At 52.9% G+C, this 18,903-nt stretch overlaps 1 protein-coding gene across 9 annotated transcripts in view; it reads left to right on the top strand.

Annotated features, from left to right (window-relative positions):
* Window positions 1-18,903, top strand: part of MYLK (myosin light chain kinase) — a 173,349-nt gene that overhangs the window by 95,593 nt on the left and 58,853 nt on the right. For 4 of the 9 annotated variants that reach the window (XM_027583953.2, XM_027583954.2, XM_027583956.2 and 1 more), the window contains 2 exons: window positions 4,229-4,345; window positions 13,697-13,783. In XM_027583953.2, the coding sequence (XP_027439754.2) occupies window positions 4,229-4,345; window positions 13,697-13,783 (204 nt within the window). Of the gene's footprint in view, window positions 1-4,228; window positions 4,346-4,694; window positions 4,770-4,991; window positions 5,035-13,696; window positions 13,784-13,820; window positions 14,011-18,903 lie in introns of those variants that run through there. The other 5 variants (XM_027583959.1, XM_027583958.1, XM_027583955.2 and 2 more) reach the window with 5 other exon arrangements.

The raw sequence follows: 18,903 nt of genomic DNA on the forward strand, positions 1-18,903 counted from the left end.
ACAGCATGGGAGGGCTGGTGGGGAAGGCATGGCCCATGACATCCTAGGTCGCGCTAAGGAGCACAATTCTGGGGGCACTCGGGAGCCACGCAAAAGTTTGGAATGAGGAGCAGTGCACACACAGCTAGGGGTTTAGGGGTTTAGATCGACCCCGCGCCCAAAGACAGGTAAGGAGCCTTACTGAAGAGGCCAGGGAGAAAGGGGGACTGGACTAAGAAGGTAGCCATGGCACAGACAGGAAACAACCAGTTCAGGAAACAAGGACAGAATTAAGAGAACCTGTTGCCTGGCTTGGGAGCAGGGGCAGATAAAGAAGAGGAAGGAGAGGAAGACCACTGCATGCTGGTGACTGGGGTCACACTTCTGCTGGCATCAGTGGAAATCAGCTGGTGGTCTGGAGAGGAAGGTGGAGGGGGTGGCTAAGAGGGTCTCCCCATCCTCCCGCACCCTCCCTGTCCCCCCCTCCCTGGCACTGAGCCCTGTGCTCTTAGCTCGTCTAAGATCAAACTTTACTTCTTCCGGTCTCCTTGCCAGACTGTTGTCACCAGCCTTTGGCCATGAGAGACTCCCGTGCTCTTCTCCCCCACCAATTGGCATGTACATCCACATACCTACTGCCAGTGGACACTGTGTTTATAGGTTCAGGAGGCTTCTCGGAACCCTGTAGCTTGGATCGGGCTCATAGCCTTCAGGCCCCCCCAAAATATGGTCATGTTCGCCCCATTTAGCACCAAGAAGAGCAGAAGAGGAGTGACCGGACTCGGCTGGAGTTGACTGCTAATTCTGGGAGAAACATGTTGGAAGTACTCTTCCCCTTTCTGCATTCCCAGAGCTGCAGAGTAGATGGTGTCCACTTATCAGCAGCTGGGCCTGCGCTCCGGGCCTGCAGGGGGGCTGCCCCAGGCCCTCTGGGCCCTGCAGCCTAGCTCCTCAGGTCTGGGCCTTGGCCTTGACTGAGGAGTGGGAGGGATGGCCAGTGAGCCAAGGGGAGCTCTGTGCTGCTCCTGAGAAGCAGTTTCATCTTTATGCCCTATTTCCTGTCCCCGGGCTAGGCTTCTCTCCCTGGCAAACATCTCTCCCAGTCTAATAATGAGAATTCATTTTTGTTGCTGTTGTCAACTGATGATTCATTTTTAATGACCTTTAGTGTGGGATCTTGCAAAGGCTTTTTAAAAACCTATGTAAGTTCATTCTACAAAACACTAGGATTTAGGCATCCCCTACTATGTGCAAGGATGCATAATCTGCTTGAAGAACTCCGAGGTAGGAATTTTTTTCCGTTTAGAAACTCTATGGTCAGGGCTTCTGGGTGGCTCAGTCGGTTAAGACTTCTGCTCAGGTCATGATCTCAGGGTCCTGGGATCGAGCCCTGCATCAGGCTCCCTGCTCAGTGGGGAGCCTGCTTCTCCCTCTGCCTCTGCTCCTCCCCCTACCTTATGCTCTCTCATTCTCTCTCTCTCTCTAAAAAGAACATCTATATGGTCTTTTTCAATGATAGGTTATATGTGACTAAATGTTCATGGCTTTCTCTTGCATAGATCTCCCAGATCACCTGCTACAGAAATGTGCTTTGTTGTTCTCAGGATGGCAGATTTTTTTTTTTTTTTTCACTGTGACTGCATTCCAGGCTCAGGAAAAACATTCATAATAGACACAGTCACTGCCCTCTGAGAACTAGTGGAGGAGACAGGCATGTATTTCAGCAATGGCCATGGGAGACATACACGGATAAAGGGAAACTCAGGGCGCAGAAGAGGTCCGTCCATGGCTGGGGATGCTTATGGGTGACAGGGAAGGCACCATCCCTGAGGAGGCGACCTGGAGCTGAGTGGTACTGTCCAAGACATCCTAGAGGACCAGGTTGGGGAGACAGTGCTCACCGAGGGCATCCTCACAGCACGGCCTCCAGGGCTTTGGGCCGCCCCCACCCCACCCTGCCCCCCCACCCTCCCATCTTCCCACACACTTAGAGCAGGATGGGGGATCTTCAGACCCCATGGCCCTGAGGGGCTCTCCCAGGGACAGTTCTAGCCAAGCCACTTATTGGATCTTTGATTCTGTGGTGACTGCTCCCATCCCCCTCACCTCTCTCTCAAAATTCCCCACCAGGCTGAGGCTTCTCAAAAAAAACCTCTGGGAAACGGTTTTTCTTCTGGAGGTCAGGAATAAGCTGTCCCACAGGAAATACCAGATTCTTCAATCCGGGTTAGCCTGCCTGGGGGCCCTCCCCCAGCCCGCGCACGTGGCCAGGGGTCCCGGGGTCCCGGCTTTGGGCAGTGGGAAAAGCTGCCTGTTCGGCTGCGTTCCCTGCTGAGGGGCTGAGGGCCGTAGTCTAAATGCCCCACTTCTCCCGGTGGGCTCAGCCCGGTCTCTGCGGTTGGTGCCATTTGGGCTTAAGGCTGAAGGCAGTGGGGGGTGGGGGTGGGGCTGAAACTGAAGGACAGTCAGGGATTTGAGCAGAAGGTTCACTGGGAGTGGGGTGTCTGCTCACAGAGCCTTAGCCTCAGACTGAAGGGAAGTGGCACAAAGGGGTACGTTTCCTCTAAGCCTCAAATTCGGGGGCCAGAGGTCATCTTAGCATCCTCCTGCCCTCCCAGCTGAGTAGAAGGTTCTCTCCAGGGAGGACAGTTCCCCTCAATCCCAGATTCCTGTGCCTCACGGTCTCACTGTCATGATGGATTTCCTAAAAGTCCAGCCTGAGTCCTTTCTGGTTCAGTGTCTGCCAAGTCTGTCTCCGAGGGACAGGGAGCAGAGATCCCGACTTGATGCCCTCCCCTGTGGGAGAATGCAGTGAGGCCTTTCCTGAGAAATAGGCTCTCCGTAAGTGGGAGGGAGGTGGTTGGTAGGACGAAGGTTTCCCTGTTTAGGACATTACCCAGGTGCCAAGAAGCAAAGGGAACTAGTACACCTCTGCTTTCCCTTCCACCCTCAGTGAGGTTCTCTGAATATCATTCTTTCTGTTGGTCAAGTCTGTGCATCCACCTAATGGGGGTGAGGTCACTTTTTGAGATGGGTGCCTGTTGGCCTCCCATCTGGCCGCACTGTCCCGCACATACGCCTGGGGTGCGCACAGCTCTGCCCGCCCAAGGCCAAGGGCTTATGCCGAGCCACCAGCCGGGGGAGTAGGAGGTGGGGGGAGTGCGGTGACCGAAGCCAGTGGCTCCCAGCAGCAGGATGCACGTGGCCCTGGCTCTGCCCTCTTCCTTGTGTGATGACTGCTACCCTGACAACAGGGGCAGCTTTGGGCAAAGCGCCACGCTGTTGGCTTGTTCGTGTGTCTAAAGGCAGGAACTAGGGTGCCACTGCCCGCCTGCCTGGCCCAGCACTCCCAACCCTCAGCGGCCTCTCCACACCCTGAGGGAAACCCCCCAAGGGGGTACCCCAGAGAAGTAGCCAGACCCGGGATGAGAGAGCTAGGGTGGGCAGGGACCAGACCCCCGATTCCTGTGCATGCCCAGCCTGACTCCTCCTTCCCCCAAGCAGGCCAGACGTGTGCTGGGGGTGGAGAGACCCATGGGGAGAGAGAGCCATCGCCACCCCTCTCTGAGGCAGCCAAAAGACCCTGTCCTGAAGAGAGGCAGCCCCAAAGTGCCCCTCTCCCTTGTTGGCCTTGCCTCTCAGCTCATTCCTGAGAAGCCAGCCTCAGGATCCCAGGCTAAATGTACCCTCTCCTCCCAGCAGACCTTCCCGCAGGTCAGTGCCCCTGCTGGACAGGGACTCCTGCCCTCCCTCACCCACCTCTTTGTTCAGAACTCCCTTTTCTAAGATGCACGCCCGAATAATTGCTATAAGCTGGGGGCCACTGTTCCTAACACGGGGCTGTAAACTTGGGGCTGGCTACTGCTCATCTCTCTTGGTGACATCACAGTGCTGAGGCTCGCGGTCCGTCTGCTCCTTCCATTGTATGGGATGCTCTCCAAAGGCAGAGACTATTCCACTCTCTTCTTCTGCACCTTTCCATTATGACTCCCTAAGAGAGCTCGCTGGGAGGTAGGAAGAGGGTACCAGGAAGGAATATACTTAGGGATCAGTTATATTGGGCCTGGGTTATCAGCAAAAAGTACCTTGACTTTGGTAGGGAGAGAGGGTTGGTTCCCACAGGACCCCCAACTTCTGGGCTTCCAGAGGCTGCCCGTGTGTCTAGCCCATCCCTGCCATGTTCCAGGTGCCAGGGCAGGTCTTGGGCTTGTACCTGCTCCCCTCAACCGTTCTCCCTCTTCCTTCCTAGGCTCACTGTGCTCTGTCTCCATCGAGAAGGCACTGCCCGAGGACAGAGGCTTATACAAGTGCATAGCCAAGAATGGCGCCGGCCAGGCTGAGTGCTCCTGCCAAGTCACCGTGGACGGTAGGTCATGCCCACCCCTCCCTGGCACAGACAGAGTCCCACTCCTCAGCCCTTCCCTTGCCAGCCTCCCAGACTGCCATCCCTCCCCAAGGCATTCGCTTTGTGGGGTCAAGCCATCGTTGGCAAACAATGAGACAGAAGAGAAAATGGGAGCTCAACTTGATGGCCCCATGTGACCTTGCAGCCCTGCCCTTGGCCGACAGGAGGGGCTGCTCGCCTTGGTTGTCCCCCTGTCCCCAGTCCTGATCTGCACACACAGAACCTTGCTAAGCAGGGAAGCCAGGCACGGGGCAGGAGGAGAAAAGACACACCCACAGGAAAATGACTACATGGTATTTTACAAGCGGCCCCTCAGTGCTTGCACGTCAGCCCTGTGGTGAGGATGGAGTAGCGGGAGGTCCCTGAGGGACACTTCCTCCCGGAGGTGAGTTGGGGCTGCGTCTTCAGCTAGAGGGGACAGGCCTGCCTCTGTAAGAAGAAAAAGTCGCCATAATACAGCAGAGGGAGAGGAGGAGACACGTGGGGGGCCGAGGGCTACCAGATCTGTGTGCAGTTTCCGAGTGAGGGAAGGCTGAAGCCAGGCTGTATTCACGACTCTTCTTTCTCTCCTCGGTCTGAAGTTGAGCATTAGAGCCTCAGAAGTAGAACCAGCCTTGGGATGATGGAGGCTACCGCCCTCATTTTCAACGGTAGGAGACCAAGGCCATGGAGAGGGAGAGCGTCCTCTCCGGGTTCCCCGGTCCACCGAGGGCCAAGCCAGGGCCAGAATCCCATCTTGGGCCTTCCCATCCAGAGACCTTTCTTATTATTTCGTTACTTGCCTGGGACTGTCTAAAAAGGTAGCGTGGGGGAAATAATTTCTTGCCCTTGAAATGCCTGGTTAGTAACTCTGTGTGACACGTGGAAAACTAGTGTCCAAATAAGGCAACTCAAAGGCCAATTTTGTTGTTCTTCTGACTCCTGAATATAATCACTTGGGTCCTGAAGTCCTGCCCCGTTTCACGGCCATCCCCCAAGATGTGGAACCTATGTCCCCGTTCTCGGCTTTGGAATCTGATCTCCTGGTCATAAAAACTGAGATCTGTGATATATTAGGAATGGGAGAAAAGGAAAAAAGAGTCTTTATTTTTTAAGAAAAAAAGAGCCTTGAAAAGAGACGTTTAAGAAAAAAAAAATACAGTGGCAAAACAAATTCAATTGTCAGTAGCCAGCAGTAGAGCCAAAACGGTGGGAGGACTGTGTGTGTCTCCCTGGAGCCCTGTGACTGCGCTTGTCACAGGGCCTCTGCGTCTCAGGAGCAGATTGGGTAAGTCAGTGTATGTTCTGCTCAGAGCGGGGCTCGAAACGGTGTTTTGAGGCTTTAGGTAGGGCCTGCTGCTATCAAGTCCTCCCCGGTGTGACCTGCCTGTCACCCACCCAGGTCAGGTTCCTGCTTCTTTCTAGACAGGTGCTGCAGTTAAAAAAAAGTGTTTCTGGTAACTTGACCCCAAAAGCCCATTTCTAACAGCCCGCACTGAGGACCCGTGCTGGATCTAGCCAACCTAGAAGGAAGCCCAGCCTGCTAATGAGGGTATCTGCTTTTGGAATCCCTGGTCTCTTCGGGTCCTATTTACACAGCTAGCTGAAGGCAGGATAGTAATTCATTCTCCTTATCTGCAAAATGTCAGCACCTTTTTGAGAAACAGCAAATGTTTTATTTTGAAAACCAAACTTTGTTTTCAAAATAAAATTTTCTTTTTTGCTATAGAATACCTTTGGGAATTTTTTTTTTTTTTTTTAACGTTTGGGGAATTCGTTCTGCAACTTATGGGACTTTCCTTGCCCCTAGATTGGTCTCCTTCTACCCGATTCCCTTGTACTCTCGCTCATCTTGATCACCGTTATTTATCTCTAGTTTGGCCTAGGGCTGTAGACGAGGAGCTGGGTCCTCGGAGAAGAGCTAGCAAAGGGGTTGGAAGGAGACCAGCTGAGATAACAGGACTGACTCTCAGCTAATTGGCTTTTGTTTGTCAAAGAGAAAAAGGGCAGCCCCCTTCACACCCACTCTTTTCCCTGTTGCTAGACTTGGAGATATATTAGTGTCCTGTGTGTGGGTGGCCTTCTCAGCATGTCCAGTTTTATTTCTCCATCACAAGCCACCTCTAGACAAAGGACTGCAGTTTCCCTAACTGTTCTCCTGCCACCTCGCGGCACCTTTTCCCCTCCTGGGCTCCCCCAGCCAAACCGGTGTCCTGTCTGTCTTCCATCCCCTGGTCCTCCCAGCTCTCCCTGCTCCCCAAGGCCATAGTACCTAACTAAAGGCTCCGGACGGGGGGGGGGGGGTCCATGCGCCCTTTGAAATGATACGCAGAATTGTGTGCATTTGTGGTTTAGAGCATTTTTCTGAGAGAGCCCATAGTTTTAAACCAAATTCTCAAAAGAAGTCATAAATTAAAGTACATGGAAGAACTGCTTGCCCTAAGAAGTAACTGAATTTGCAAGTTCGTTCATGCTGTGGGGTCTCCCTGTCTCTCTCCAACTCCAGCTGCCTACTCAGCCTCTGGATAGGACTGCACCCCTCCCAAGGTCCCTCTCAACTAGAGGTGGGGACTGCAACTCACGCCAACGTCACGCCGGCCCTGCCCCCTGCAGTCATGAGCTCTCACTCACACAGCCTGTGCCCAACACCATTAAGACTATACATCTGTGGCCAATACAATGGTACATTTCAGGGCCTCATAAAAATGACTTTGGCTCGTTGGCCAAAGTGTTAGCTGTACCCCTGTTTTTCCCACTGATAGTAAAGACAGAGGGAGGTAGCCTTTATAATTCAGCACATCTGACTATTTTAATCGTGCTGCATGGGTCTTTTCCCTGAGAAAAAGGGTGCTCTTTTGCACTTTCTGAATTCTGGTCACACCCCTGTTCCTTCCAAGTGCAGCAGAAGGCAAGTGTCAACTTATACCCCAAAAAGCACCTGAAGTCTGGAGTGGATAAGGACTTGCCAGAAAACTCACCCAGGGGGACAAGAGCTGACCTTCCAGGTTTGCTGTGGCCAGAGACCCTTGTGCATTTTGAGTTTATACAACAGTTGGGCATGGTATCTCTCAGTGGGAAAACCGAGGCTCGGAGAGGGTCAACAGCCTTCCCGGGTCACACAGACAGTTCACAGGAGAGTCTCTGGGTGTCTCTGATCCCAAAGCCCATGCCCTTGGAGCCACCATGTGCAGGGAGTTAGAACATGAGTTCTGTAGGCAGGATTCACAGCTGGGTGTGTCTGGTTCTGAAACCTACCATTTCCAGGACCTGGCATGGCCTCTCTGTCTAGTGAATAACATGTCAGTGTCCACTCTCTGAGACATCCGGGTCTCCCTTAGTAACAGCCCTTCCTGCTGGGAAGTCCCCCCATACTTCCTTGCAGTCCTGCCCTTGGCCCACAGGAGGGGCTGCTCACCTGGTTGTCCCCCTGTCCCCAGTCCTGACCCCCACACGCAGAACCTGGCCTGAGTGACCCATTCCCTCTTATTCAGACTCAGGTGAGAGGTGGGGAAACAAAACTCTTTGCAAGCCCCAAATCCCAAGACAGGGCAGCTTAGGCTGCCCTTCCCCAACTACTCTGGCTGAGGGCATCTGGCCTGAGCTACCATTGAGATCAATGGCCTTGTGACCAGGGAGGGTCGTCGTGCATATGTGTGGTAGGAGGTGACGTTCCAGTGGGCACATCCCTGCCATCATTCATCCCGGTGCCAGGCACTGCTTGGGGCCTAGGTTAAAAGCAGTGAACAAAAAGGAAATTCCTTTTTTTGGGGACTTTACATTCTAGTGAGAGGGAGACAGTAATACAGATGAACAGATCTATCATAGAATCTCAGGCAGTAGCAGGTGCTACGAAGGAAGCAAAGCAGGGTGTGGGGAAGGGAACGTTACTGTTGGAGAGGGTGGTTGGGAGGCCTCTTGGAAAAAGTGATGATGGAACAGAGGCCTGAAGGAAGTGAGAAGGAGTCTGGAAGGAAGAAGGGAGAGGGAAGGGTGAGAGCGAAGCTCTGAGCGGAGACTGTGCCTGACGCATTCCCAGCAGTAGGAAGGCCAGAGGGGCTGAGCCGTGAGCCAGGGGCCAAGAGGTGGGAAGTGAGGTGTGGAGGACCAGCAGTCAGATCTGCAAGGCTGTAGGCTGTGACAGGGAGACCAGACTTCATTCTAAGTGTGGGGGGCCAACTCTGGACATTGGGAAGGATCACTCGGGTGACCACAGTGACCAGACCCAGGATGGGTAAAAGGGAGAGTAGGGAGACCAGCTGGGTGGTTGTGATGGTGGTGTGATGGCCCAGCCAGGAGTTGATGTCAGCTTAGATTCCATGCAAGAGGTGGGAAGTGATCAGATTCAGAATCTATTCTCAAGGTAGAGCTGATAGGATTTGCTCATGAGTTGGAAATGGAGAGAGAGAAAGGGAAGTCAGAGGTGACTTGGTTTTCATGGGGAAGCAACAGATCCACAGTGGTCCTACTTTCTGGATGGGCGTATAAGGGGGTGGGGGACAAACCAGAATTTTGCATTTTGCACCTGTGAAGTTTAAGATGTCCATCAGACAGGTGGGCATGTCACATAGGCAGGCCTTTAGATGAACCTGGAGTTGACTAAGGAGGTCAGGGTTGGAGCCAGGATATGGGGAGCCATATCCACACAAGAGGCCACTGAATGTCCTGGGATTGAACGAGGTCCCTAGGGTGGATGTGGATGGAGGGGGGAGGAGGAAGGCAGGACAGAGGTCTGCAGAGGAGACCGAGAAAGAACGGCCACAGTGGGACAGGAAGAAATCCCGGAGAGAGGGGTCTCCCCGAAGCCAAACGGGTGGCCACTTCAGTAAGAAAGGAATGATGGGATCAGGGTGTCAGACGCGGCTACCAAGGAGAATTAAGGTGAGCCTGAGCCCTGGCCATTGGGTTTGGCAACCCGAAGCTGACTCGTAACGGTGACAAGGGGGTTTGCAGCTGATAATGAAACAGCCTGAATCGAGGCATGTAGGGTCTGAGTGGCCTGCTGAAGTCCACGTGGCTGATAACTAGCTGGCTGGGCATGTAAGCGCAGCCTTGGCTCCTCACTACCGCGCCTCCTGCGGCCATGGCCGGCGGGCACCCCTGACTGGGACCGAGCGGATTTCGACGCACCCTTCGTTCGTGGGCCAGGGTCCTGCCTTAGTAACAAGTCTGCTCCCACTTTCACATTTGTCCTTCCAGTCATCACAGGCAGCTAACACGCATTAAATGGAACTAAATAAAAGTTGCCGTTCCGCTAGGCCAAAGACACTTGAATATTGGCAAGGTATGGTTCAACCCGAAGCAAGCAGATAAAGCACGTAGCATCATGCCAGGCACCGACTGAGTAGCCCATCTCATTCACTCTGTTGGGATATGATTCCTGGTTTCCTGGTAAAGGTCAGGCTCAAAACAGGTCAGGAAACTTGCCCAAGGACTCACAGGCCCCAGATGGCAGAGCCAGAAAGAGGCTCTTCTCCTGCCTGGAACGCCCTCTCTTCTGATGATGCCAGCTTGCTGCTTGCCCTCGGGCAGAGAAAGAGGCCAGCCCCTCTGCCCTGCCCCCTCGTGGAGCTCCTGGAAGCTTGGACCCCCTTCTAGAAGCCTCCTGACACCTCGTTCCCCCTGCCTTAGGCTTATATCTCAGGGAACCGACCTCTTGGGGAAGACAGAAGCAAAACTGCTGCCCTGGAGGCCGGGTCCGAGCTAGCCCAGGAGTGGAAGGGGTGAGCCGTTGCCCATATAAGGACACGTTTTCCACTCCATGTAGGGGCCCCCACCTCTCCCTACTGCCATCTTCCTCCCGCATCCGTCTTTGGGGGCACAACCAGGCCAGCAATGGACTCCAGCCCTGGGTCCCAGATCTAGAAATGGAGTTCGGTTTCATCACCAACTGATTAAAATAGAAAATACAAGCTGCGCTTAGACTTGTATTACTATTATTTTTATCCCCTGGGCATCCATGCAAGCACAAAGCTGGCTCTGATTAAGCACATGGTCCTTCCAGCCCACTCCTCGCTGCTGTTCTCATGGAGGGCTAGTGGCTTGTGGTGTGTGCACAGCCCCCAGGGGGCAGGAGGACTGCCTAGGGAAGAGGGGGCGAGTCCCACCCCTGGTGGGGGTGGGGCTCCAAGTCTGGGGCTATGCCTGGCTTGAAAGGGAAACTCGAGTCCCTTTCCTCATGGTCAGATGGAAAGATAAAAAGTGCACAGAACTTCTAAAAACAAAGCTCCGAACATGTGACAGGGCAGTGTACTCACACGTCAGTGTCAAGCCAGCACTCAGAAGCTGAGGACAGATGCGGAGGCGGGAAACACATAGCGTGCGGGTAGGAGCTGGCCAGGCAGGGCGTTTTGAAGGTGGAGAATTTTAAAGCAGATTCGGAGGGAGGTGAGGAAACGTGGTAAACAGGAGGGGTGAATTCGTAGGTAAATGATCATTTTTCTCGTTTTCCGAGCACCACTTTCTCCTTTGAGTTTTTTAACACCGTGTGGTAGAGAAAGTAAGTGTTATTTCCTTTGTGCAGATATGGAAATAGAGACCCAGAGGGGTTGAAATGATTTGCTCATGATCCCAAGATTGCTGATGACAAAGCCAAAGCTGGAACCCTCCTCTCTGGGTCTGTACTCTAAGGGTGCTTGGAAGCGAAGGCCGACACGACCCCGCAAGGAGAGAAGGGGCCCCAGTCTCTGTGTCCCTTCTTTAGGGACCCAGGAGCCCCAGGCCTCTCATCCTTTGCCGGCTTATGCCTCCAGTTATGCATCAGTTAAAACAAGAACAACAGCCCTGATCCTTCTTTATCTCCCTCCTGTGATGTCCCAGAACTCACCAGAAGAAAGACAGGCAAAGAGAGTATCCAAGCCGAGGAGCACAGAACTCTCTATGCATACTTGGCTCTCTCCTCCTCTTCCTTAAAAAGGGGGAAAACAAACTCACATTTTGGGGTGCAGCTTTCTGTAAATTGTCATTGGTGCCTGTCAGGTCTTGAAGGGAGGGCCCTAAACAAGGGAACCACAGACTCATGCCCTGATGTATGGCACCCTAATCCCCAGACATCAAGGGAAGCACTGGTCGGCACTCCTGTCTCTTAGACTAGGCCCCGAGACCTCCCTGGGCCCCACCCCCACCTCTAGACATGCCGGCACATATACCCACATGTACACACACAGCCTGGGGAGACAGACGGGGAGTGACATATTAAAATCATCTGTGGAGCTTCTGGATCCTATTGACACCCAGGCCCCTAACTAGACCAATCAAACCAGGACCTGGGGAGTGAGAGACCTAGGTACATGTGCTGCTAATGGGCAGCCCATGTTGAGAACCACAGAGGTTGACAAACATGTACTGAGGATTTTGCTGTAGCTGAGAATGACCATTAGGCCTGGGGAAAACACCCAGTGTGAGGAAGTGAAGTCATCCCCATCCCCTCCCCATGGGACTTTCTGCTCCTCCATCCATATGCACATGGAACCCGGTGTATGGGCGGCCTGCTGAGGAGACCGGCAACAGGCAGTGTCAGCTAAGGAAGGCAGGGACCCCTGACTCACCATCTGGGGTTCCTTTTGCTCTAACCAGAAGGTGGCAGAAGGATAAGAGTGAGGAATGGAGGCATGGAAGAGGGCCAGGTTATCAAGTGCTGCTTAAAAGGACTTCTTCCAACTGTGTTTCCTCAGGACCGTTCCCTGTCATACACTGCTAGGAAGCTCTTCTTAAGGCCTACCCCTTCATCATTCCTGTAGTGACATGTGCACAGCTTTCGGCTGACTTCCATAGGAGATTGTCTCCACGGCCCTGGAGGCCTGTGTGCCTTGGAGCTGCCAGTGAGCCTGGACGGCGCCTGCACCAGGCCTCTGTCCCTGGGTGACCCAGCTATAACTGAGAGTGGGCAGGCTTTAGGTGGGAAAGGAAGCTTGACTCTTTGTCGGGGCATTTACATGGGCAGATCCACCTTCTGAAGCAGGAAAGAGAGGCAAATGCCATCTAGAAGGAGCAATGCATCCAGATGGGAGCATCAGGAGTCCATGTGTTGAGAAAGGGTTCATCCCCAGGCCCTAGTTCTGTGCAACCTGTGTCCACCCCGCAAAGCCCCAGGAGCTGGCCTGGGAGAGGGCATGTGTTAGCGGCTAGGACTGCCCTGTCTAGGAGGCAGGACAGCAAGATGGCTCTTCCTTCCCAGCCAAGCCACAGGAATGTGGCCCAAGCTTCAGCTGGAAAGTCCCACCCCCTCCTTCCTCCCTCTGAGATTCCTCTCGTCAGGAGCAGGAAAGGGAATGGCAGGAAGGGGCACAGAGGGGGAGGCTCGCTTCCAGCACATCCCTGAAGAGAGTTCCTTGTGGGGAAAATGCTCCTGGGGAAAATGCTGGAACATAGTGAGAGCTGTTTAACCAGCTGCTTCTTATCCAGTTTCCTGGGTGGTTTCCCCGATACTTCCTGAAGCCCAGTCTCCTCGGGGCCCGGTAAGGCCTTTAATGCCCAGCCCAGTACGATGTTTTTCTGCTGCCCCAACAAGGGAGAGTTTCCCCTGGCCTTGTCCACACTTGGCATTAATGTGGAAGAGGGAATGTGAAGGAGAGGCTTGAAGAGTTGTACACCTACCCATGTCCCATTTCAGGTCTACCCAGAAGGCTCTGCAGGGTTTCATGGGGTCTACTTTGAGGAGGGGTGCAGAAGCTCCCATAACGGGCCCAAGGCTCCATCCAGGGGCCGGGAGAGGCAGGCCGGCTGTCTGCTCCGAGGCCTTCATCTGGTCTGGAGGTCTGTCAGTGGCCATGTGTAGAAGGCAGTCTGGGAAATCAGAAGGTGCAGGCCCCTTTCAGGCCATGAGCCAAGGGCAAGGGCCTTGTCCTCTCCTTCTGTACGAGAGAACTCTCCGTACAGAGCAGGCTTTGGGAAATGCAGAGCCGTTAGCCCGAGTGAGTGAAGGCCCAGTGGAGGGAAAAACACAGGAGAGAGGTAAGCAGAGGGCACCGGCTCTCCTCCAGCCCTGCCAGTGATGGGATTCCTGGCAGCACACGCCTGCCGTAGAGGGGACGTGTTACCAGCTCCCAGGATAGCCTGTCCATCCATCTTGCCTGGGCGACTGTGCTCTCTCCACCTGATTTATAAGGCGCAGTGGAGTGGACGCTCCTTCTTTGGTGCTTCTGTGGAGGAAGGTGCCCAGTGGCAGGCGCCGTCTGCCCAGCAGACACTGAGGGCCCCCAGAGTGGAATGGGGAGCAGGACGGGGCAGAGGGGCTCTAATTTTGGTCGGGGTGGGAATTTTTTATTGAGATGCCTCCTCGACTCATTTCCCCGGGCAGCAGCCCACTGATGTTTGTGGTGACCTGTTCTGTTCCAGATGCTCCCACCAAGGAGAATGCCAAGGCCCCGGAGATGAAAGCCCGGAGGCCCAAGAGCTCTCTTCCTCCTGTGCTAGGAACAGAGAGTAAGTACTTGTTCAGCTCCTCTAGGCAAGCCCAGCACTGAGGGCCAGCGTCAGAGCCCCAGCCCCCTCGTGTGCACCCCGCTGAGCCCCAGGAAGTCCTGGTGCCCGGGCCAGCGGCCACGTGACCCTGCCCACCTCTCCCTGCCTCCGCACGTCCACGTCCACTCGCCGCCTCACTCAGGCCCTCTGTACTTCTCACCCAGACTCCTCCTCCCGATTCCTCCCAGGTGAGTCTTTCCTGCCGGTAGACCTTTCCAAGCTCAGATCTTACCACTCCTGGCTGTAGTCCCAGACAAGGGAGCCTCACACACGTCACTGTCCTGGCACACCCGCCACACTTGTACACACACATTCGGACGTCGGCCTGGCCCTTCTTTCCAAGCCCGCCCCCAGCTCCTCACTCCTATCTGAGACTCAAGCCAGACTGGGCTCCCCAGTGTGCAATGGAAATGTCGTGTCCCTTCCAGCATGCCTCGGCTGTGGGAGCACCTTCCCACGTGAGACAGACGCCCACCGAAAGGCCACCTCATTGCTTTCAAAGTGACCCTGGCCTCGCGCGCACTCACGGAGAACTCAGCAGCGCCCTGCTGCCCCGTGTCTGGTGATGTGGCTGGGGCTCGCTGCCCTCCACTCCTGAGGGCTGCCGCTGGGCCTTGCTCATAGAAGGGCCTTATGGAGTCTCCTAGAATCAGGTTGCTACTGCGGTATAAACAGCTACTCAGGGAGGGAGCTTCTCCAGCGACTCTCCAGGACGGTCTCCCTCTTCCTGGGTCTCACCTAGAGGACCAGGGCCCACTGAGCCATCAGACACAGCATGCAGAGCCCACAAAAATATCTCAATCTCTTATAGAAGTAGAAGAAAAACTAAACTTTTAGGTCAAAGAAAAATGTTTTAATTCATAACGTTAATATATTTATCTTTATACCAGTGCAGCTGTAAAATATAATTTGTGTGTATGTATGTATGTGTATATACATATATATCATTTTTTTTTCTTCCTTTTTAAAATGGAGGAAGGGGTTCATGAAGGCAAAAGTGCATAGAGACCACAAAAGTCATAGTGCGGCCCTGGCTTCCCCTATTGATTAATTATTGGTCTCATTTTATTAAAACTCTGCTTTGAAACCCCAGTTTTAACAGAGGGTATGGAGTGGTTTGAACATCCCCCATACACTCTATGTTTAAAAAAAAAAAAAGACAAGCTCTTAATTACCCATACTAATAGAGCTAAGTGACTGAGCTTGATTAATTAAAAGGCTGAGTCTCTTTTTCTGTGACAAGGCAGAGTTCTGTGACTTAGTTTTATTCTCTTCTTTTCAGAGCTACATATTTACCTTCCTAATGATGAGCTTGGGTTCCTTGTGCACATACCAGCCAGCTGTCAGGGGGATACTCAGCCTTCAGTATGTGGGGTAGCCAAACTGGAACTGTAATGTCTAATGGATATTTAACCAAAGTGGGGAGCTCAGATGATCAGGAGTGGACATTTAATAAGTTGCTGGAAATGCATAAATAATTGTTAAGAAAAACCTAGTAAGAATGGGTTGGTGATTTTCTTTTCCAAGAGGATTACTTGGGCCTGTGCTCTATTCGTTACGAGAAAATGGGATCTTAGGAGAGCACCCGGGGCTTGTGACATAGGGGTCTGAGCCAGTCCTTCACCTCTCCTGGGAGCAGAAGCTAGAGCGTGTGGAGTTTGAGCTGGGTCGTCAGCAGCCTCCTGTCCTCAGCTCTGGCACATCCATTCCAGGCAGATCCTGGAGGAAGTGAGGCGTGGGGTCAAGGGGAGAGTGGTGAAGGAGAAAACAGGCTGGAGACAGTGAGCATCCCCGAGAGCTGGGCCTTTGTGCTGGAGGAGGGAAGGCGGTGGGAAAGGCCAATCAAGTTGTCATCGTCCAATTCTGGGATGGGAGCCCTCAACCCTCCTGCATATTACATTCACCTGGGGAGCTTCTGAAACCTCTGCTGCTGGGACACCCCAGCTTAGTTAAACCAGAATCTCTGAGGGTAGCATCCAGGCTTCAGTATTTGTTCAAGCTTCTGGCCCATTCCAGTGTGAGGTCGGTCAGGCCCGAAGCCTGGCAAGCCTGCACTGTTGGGCCGGAGAAGCAGAGGGGGTCTCCTTTCCTGCCTCTGTTAAGTGTGGCGCTGCCTTGGAGCCCGTCACGCCCAGGTCCTCAGACTATCTCTGGTACAGCCCACAGTCTCCACTTTTTAGGGAGGGAGCAAGATGCCAGAAACAGAGCTGGAAGCCAAGGTTCTTAGCCCTCTGGAGGGAGTGGGGAGTGGGGCTCAGTCAGTGGTACTGCTTAGGGAAAGGGGCAGGGCTGATGGAAAGGGCTTGTCTCCCTTCATAGCAAATAAACACATTCGTGAGTGGATTAACTCCAGCAGACCCCGCTTGTCTGTGGAAGGGGAATTTTACTCTAGCCTTTGGGTCACAGTTACAGACAGGACAGACGTCTTACCCTCCCCCCCTCAAAGAAATGGAAGAGTGTTTCTCCATGTACAGTAAGGACCACTTTGAATGGTCCGTCCGCGCAGCCCCTCATCACCCCATGCATCACCCCCTGGACACTGAGAGCGTCAGCAGGGTGGTTCTGGTGGCCCCTCCACCTGCTTACACACCTGTGCTCAGAAACCTGTCGAATTCTCTGGATGCTTCTAGAACACCGTGGAGCTTCCTTCCTGAGGGCTCCTGAGAAGGTAGCTGCTCGGAGATAGAAAATGAAGGAGGTGTCTTTTAGACCTGCACCTCCAATTCTATCCTCACTCTTTGGGATGATTTGTAGCATTTATTAATTACATATGTATGCATTCTTCCTTAAACATGCTAAACAGTATAGAAATGTTCCAGGGACAACATGAAAGCCCTCTTTCATCAACCCCCAGTTCTACTCACCTCCTCAGTTACATTCACAACTGTTTTTTTCTGAGCATTTACATATGCAGATGTAAATACATCGTGCATTCTGGACACCTCTGCAGCTTGTCTTTCTCTCTTACCATAGCCGTCTCTCATCCCAAACATCTCTGGCCCCATGAGAAAGCCCAGATTCTCTTGTCCCTGAGTGCTCTGGCTGTATATGTGTGTTCCTTTTTTTCAAGGGCTGGGAAGTACATAATCTAACTAGGAAATCCATCTCTCCTACCAGTAACCGAGGGAAGGCCAAGTGTTTCTCTTGTCAAGCAGATCATAGCCAGATCCCTCCCCACAAGACCTCCGCACCCTCAGCTGTGTTGTTCAGTCCTGTGTGCGAGCTGTCAGGTGTGAGGGTAGACGGCACATGTCCACTCAGTGGCCTGGGAGCCCCTGGGAGTCCTGCTGAGGACCGTGAGGGCAAAGCCAAGTCCATCGGCCAACCCAGGTGGCAGGATGGGAGGAAACGGACAGAAGTACAAGCTAACGTGCCAGACCCCAAGTCACAAGTCCAGGAGCAAGGAGTGGCAGTGTGCAGTGATTTGGGACACGGGGAACTCTGGGCCAGGTTAGGAAGGAGAGAGGAATGTGGTGTGGTTGAAGTGGAATGGTAACATTGCTGAAACACTGGAGAAAGGAACTGCACAGATGCCAGAAGGAATGCTGTGAGCACCCCTCCCTCCCCCCCACCCACCCGGGTGCTCACGTAGCACCTGCCCAGCCCCCGTGCAGCAGGCGTCCCATCAGGTGCTCACGCTCTGTCACTTCAGGCAGGTCTCACTCAGCTGAGCTACAGGTAGTTGGTCCCATTTTACAGAGGAGCAAAACTGAGCCTTAGAGAACTAAAGTGTCCTGCCTAGGGTCTGACAGCTGGTAAGATCTGGAACTGTGAGGCCAACCCTGATCCATGTTCCTGCTGCAGAGCGCCATGCCCTGCTGGTCTCAGAGGCGTACTTTGTGGTGTCCACATGCGCCTGGGCAGTACTCCCCCCGGCCCATGAGGGGGCAGGGTTCTGTTGCCATGGGAGCTGAAGGGACGAGGAGGGCAACCCCCACCATGCTCGCTGGGATCCTCAGACCTGTCAGGGTATTTGCCACAAGCCTCCCAAGAGGAATTTTTTTATGACTTTATTTTGATATAATTTCAGATTTATAGAAAAGTTGCAGTAATAGTAGAAGGAACTCTTGTGTACCCATTACTTAGATCCACCAATTATTTATGTTTTGTTCTACCATCCTAGCATTCCCTATGTTATGTATTCATATAAATTTATTCACCATTCATGATATTCATGCAGATGTAGACATACTATGTATATATTCACATATATTCACCATGCATCATATAGATTAGATGTACACGCACCATTTATGCATAAATTAGAGACATCATGCCCTTGATCTCCAGGTATGTCATTGTGTATCTCCTAAGAACATAACCACAATGCAGTTATTAAAATCAGGACATTTAACATTAACCCCATACTACTATTTAGTGCATGGTCTATATTCACTTTTTGTCAATTGTCCTGATATCCTTTTAATGCAACTTTTCACCCCTCGATGGGAACTTACTGTTGGCACTCCTAGAACACTTCATCCACTCCTCCAGTCCGGAGTGGTTGTCCCCTACCTTTGGAGAAAGAACAAGAGAGAAGTGCACGGGCCCAGGGGAGAAGCATCCAAGACTCTACCTGGGTTGAGTAGGCATGGGGAGGTGGCAGCGTCCTCGTTGGACCTCCAGATGCCCCTTTACTGTGCCTGGTTCTGGGGCAGTCCTCAGACATAGCCAGAAAAGCCACTAGGCTAGAAAGCAAGGGACAAAAGTCTTGGTTCTGCCTCTGATTGAACATGTGGACTTGGTCAAAACCATTTGTTTCTGGGCCTGGCAGATGGGGACTATCTCCAACTGAGCCCAGGCTTTTCCAGGAGGTCTGACATCAGTCTATTCAATGAAATGCTTTTTTTTTTTTTTTTTTTTTGAGTGACACAGTTCAGGTGAGGTCAGCTAACTCCCCTTCATATCATCCGATATGTGATGGGTTGAAGCTACAGTAAGTATCATTTGTTTGACACGGTAACAGAAACATCCTGATGGGAAGGAGGCTTTAAGCAGAAGGCCCAGGTCACGGTTATCCTAGCTGGAGGGGATCGGCATGGAAAGTAGATGGGACTTCAGAGCTGGTTTTAGAGAATAGA

Source organism: Zalophus californianus, chromosome 1 (genome assembly GCF_009762305.2).
Source record: "Zalophus californianus isolate mZalCal1 chromosome 1, mZalCal1.pri.v2, whole genome shotgun sequence".
Classification (NCBI taxonomy): domain Eukaryota; kingdom Metazoa; phylum Chordata; class Mammalia; order Carnivora; family Otariidae; genus Zalophus; species Zalophus californianus.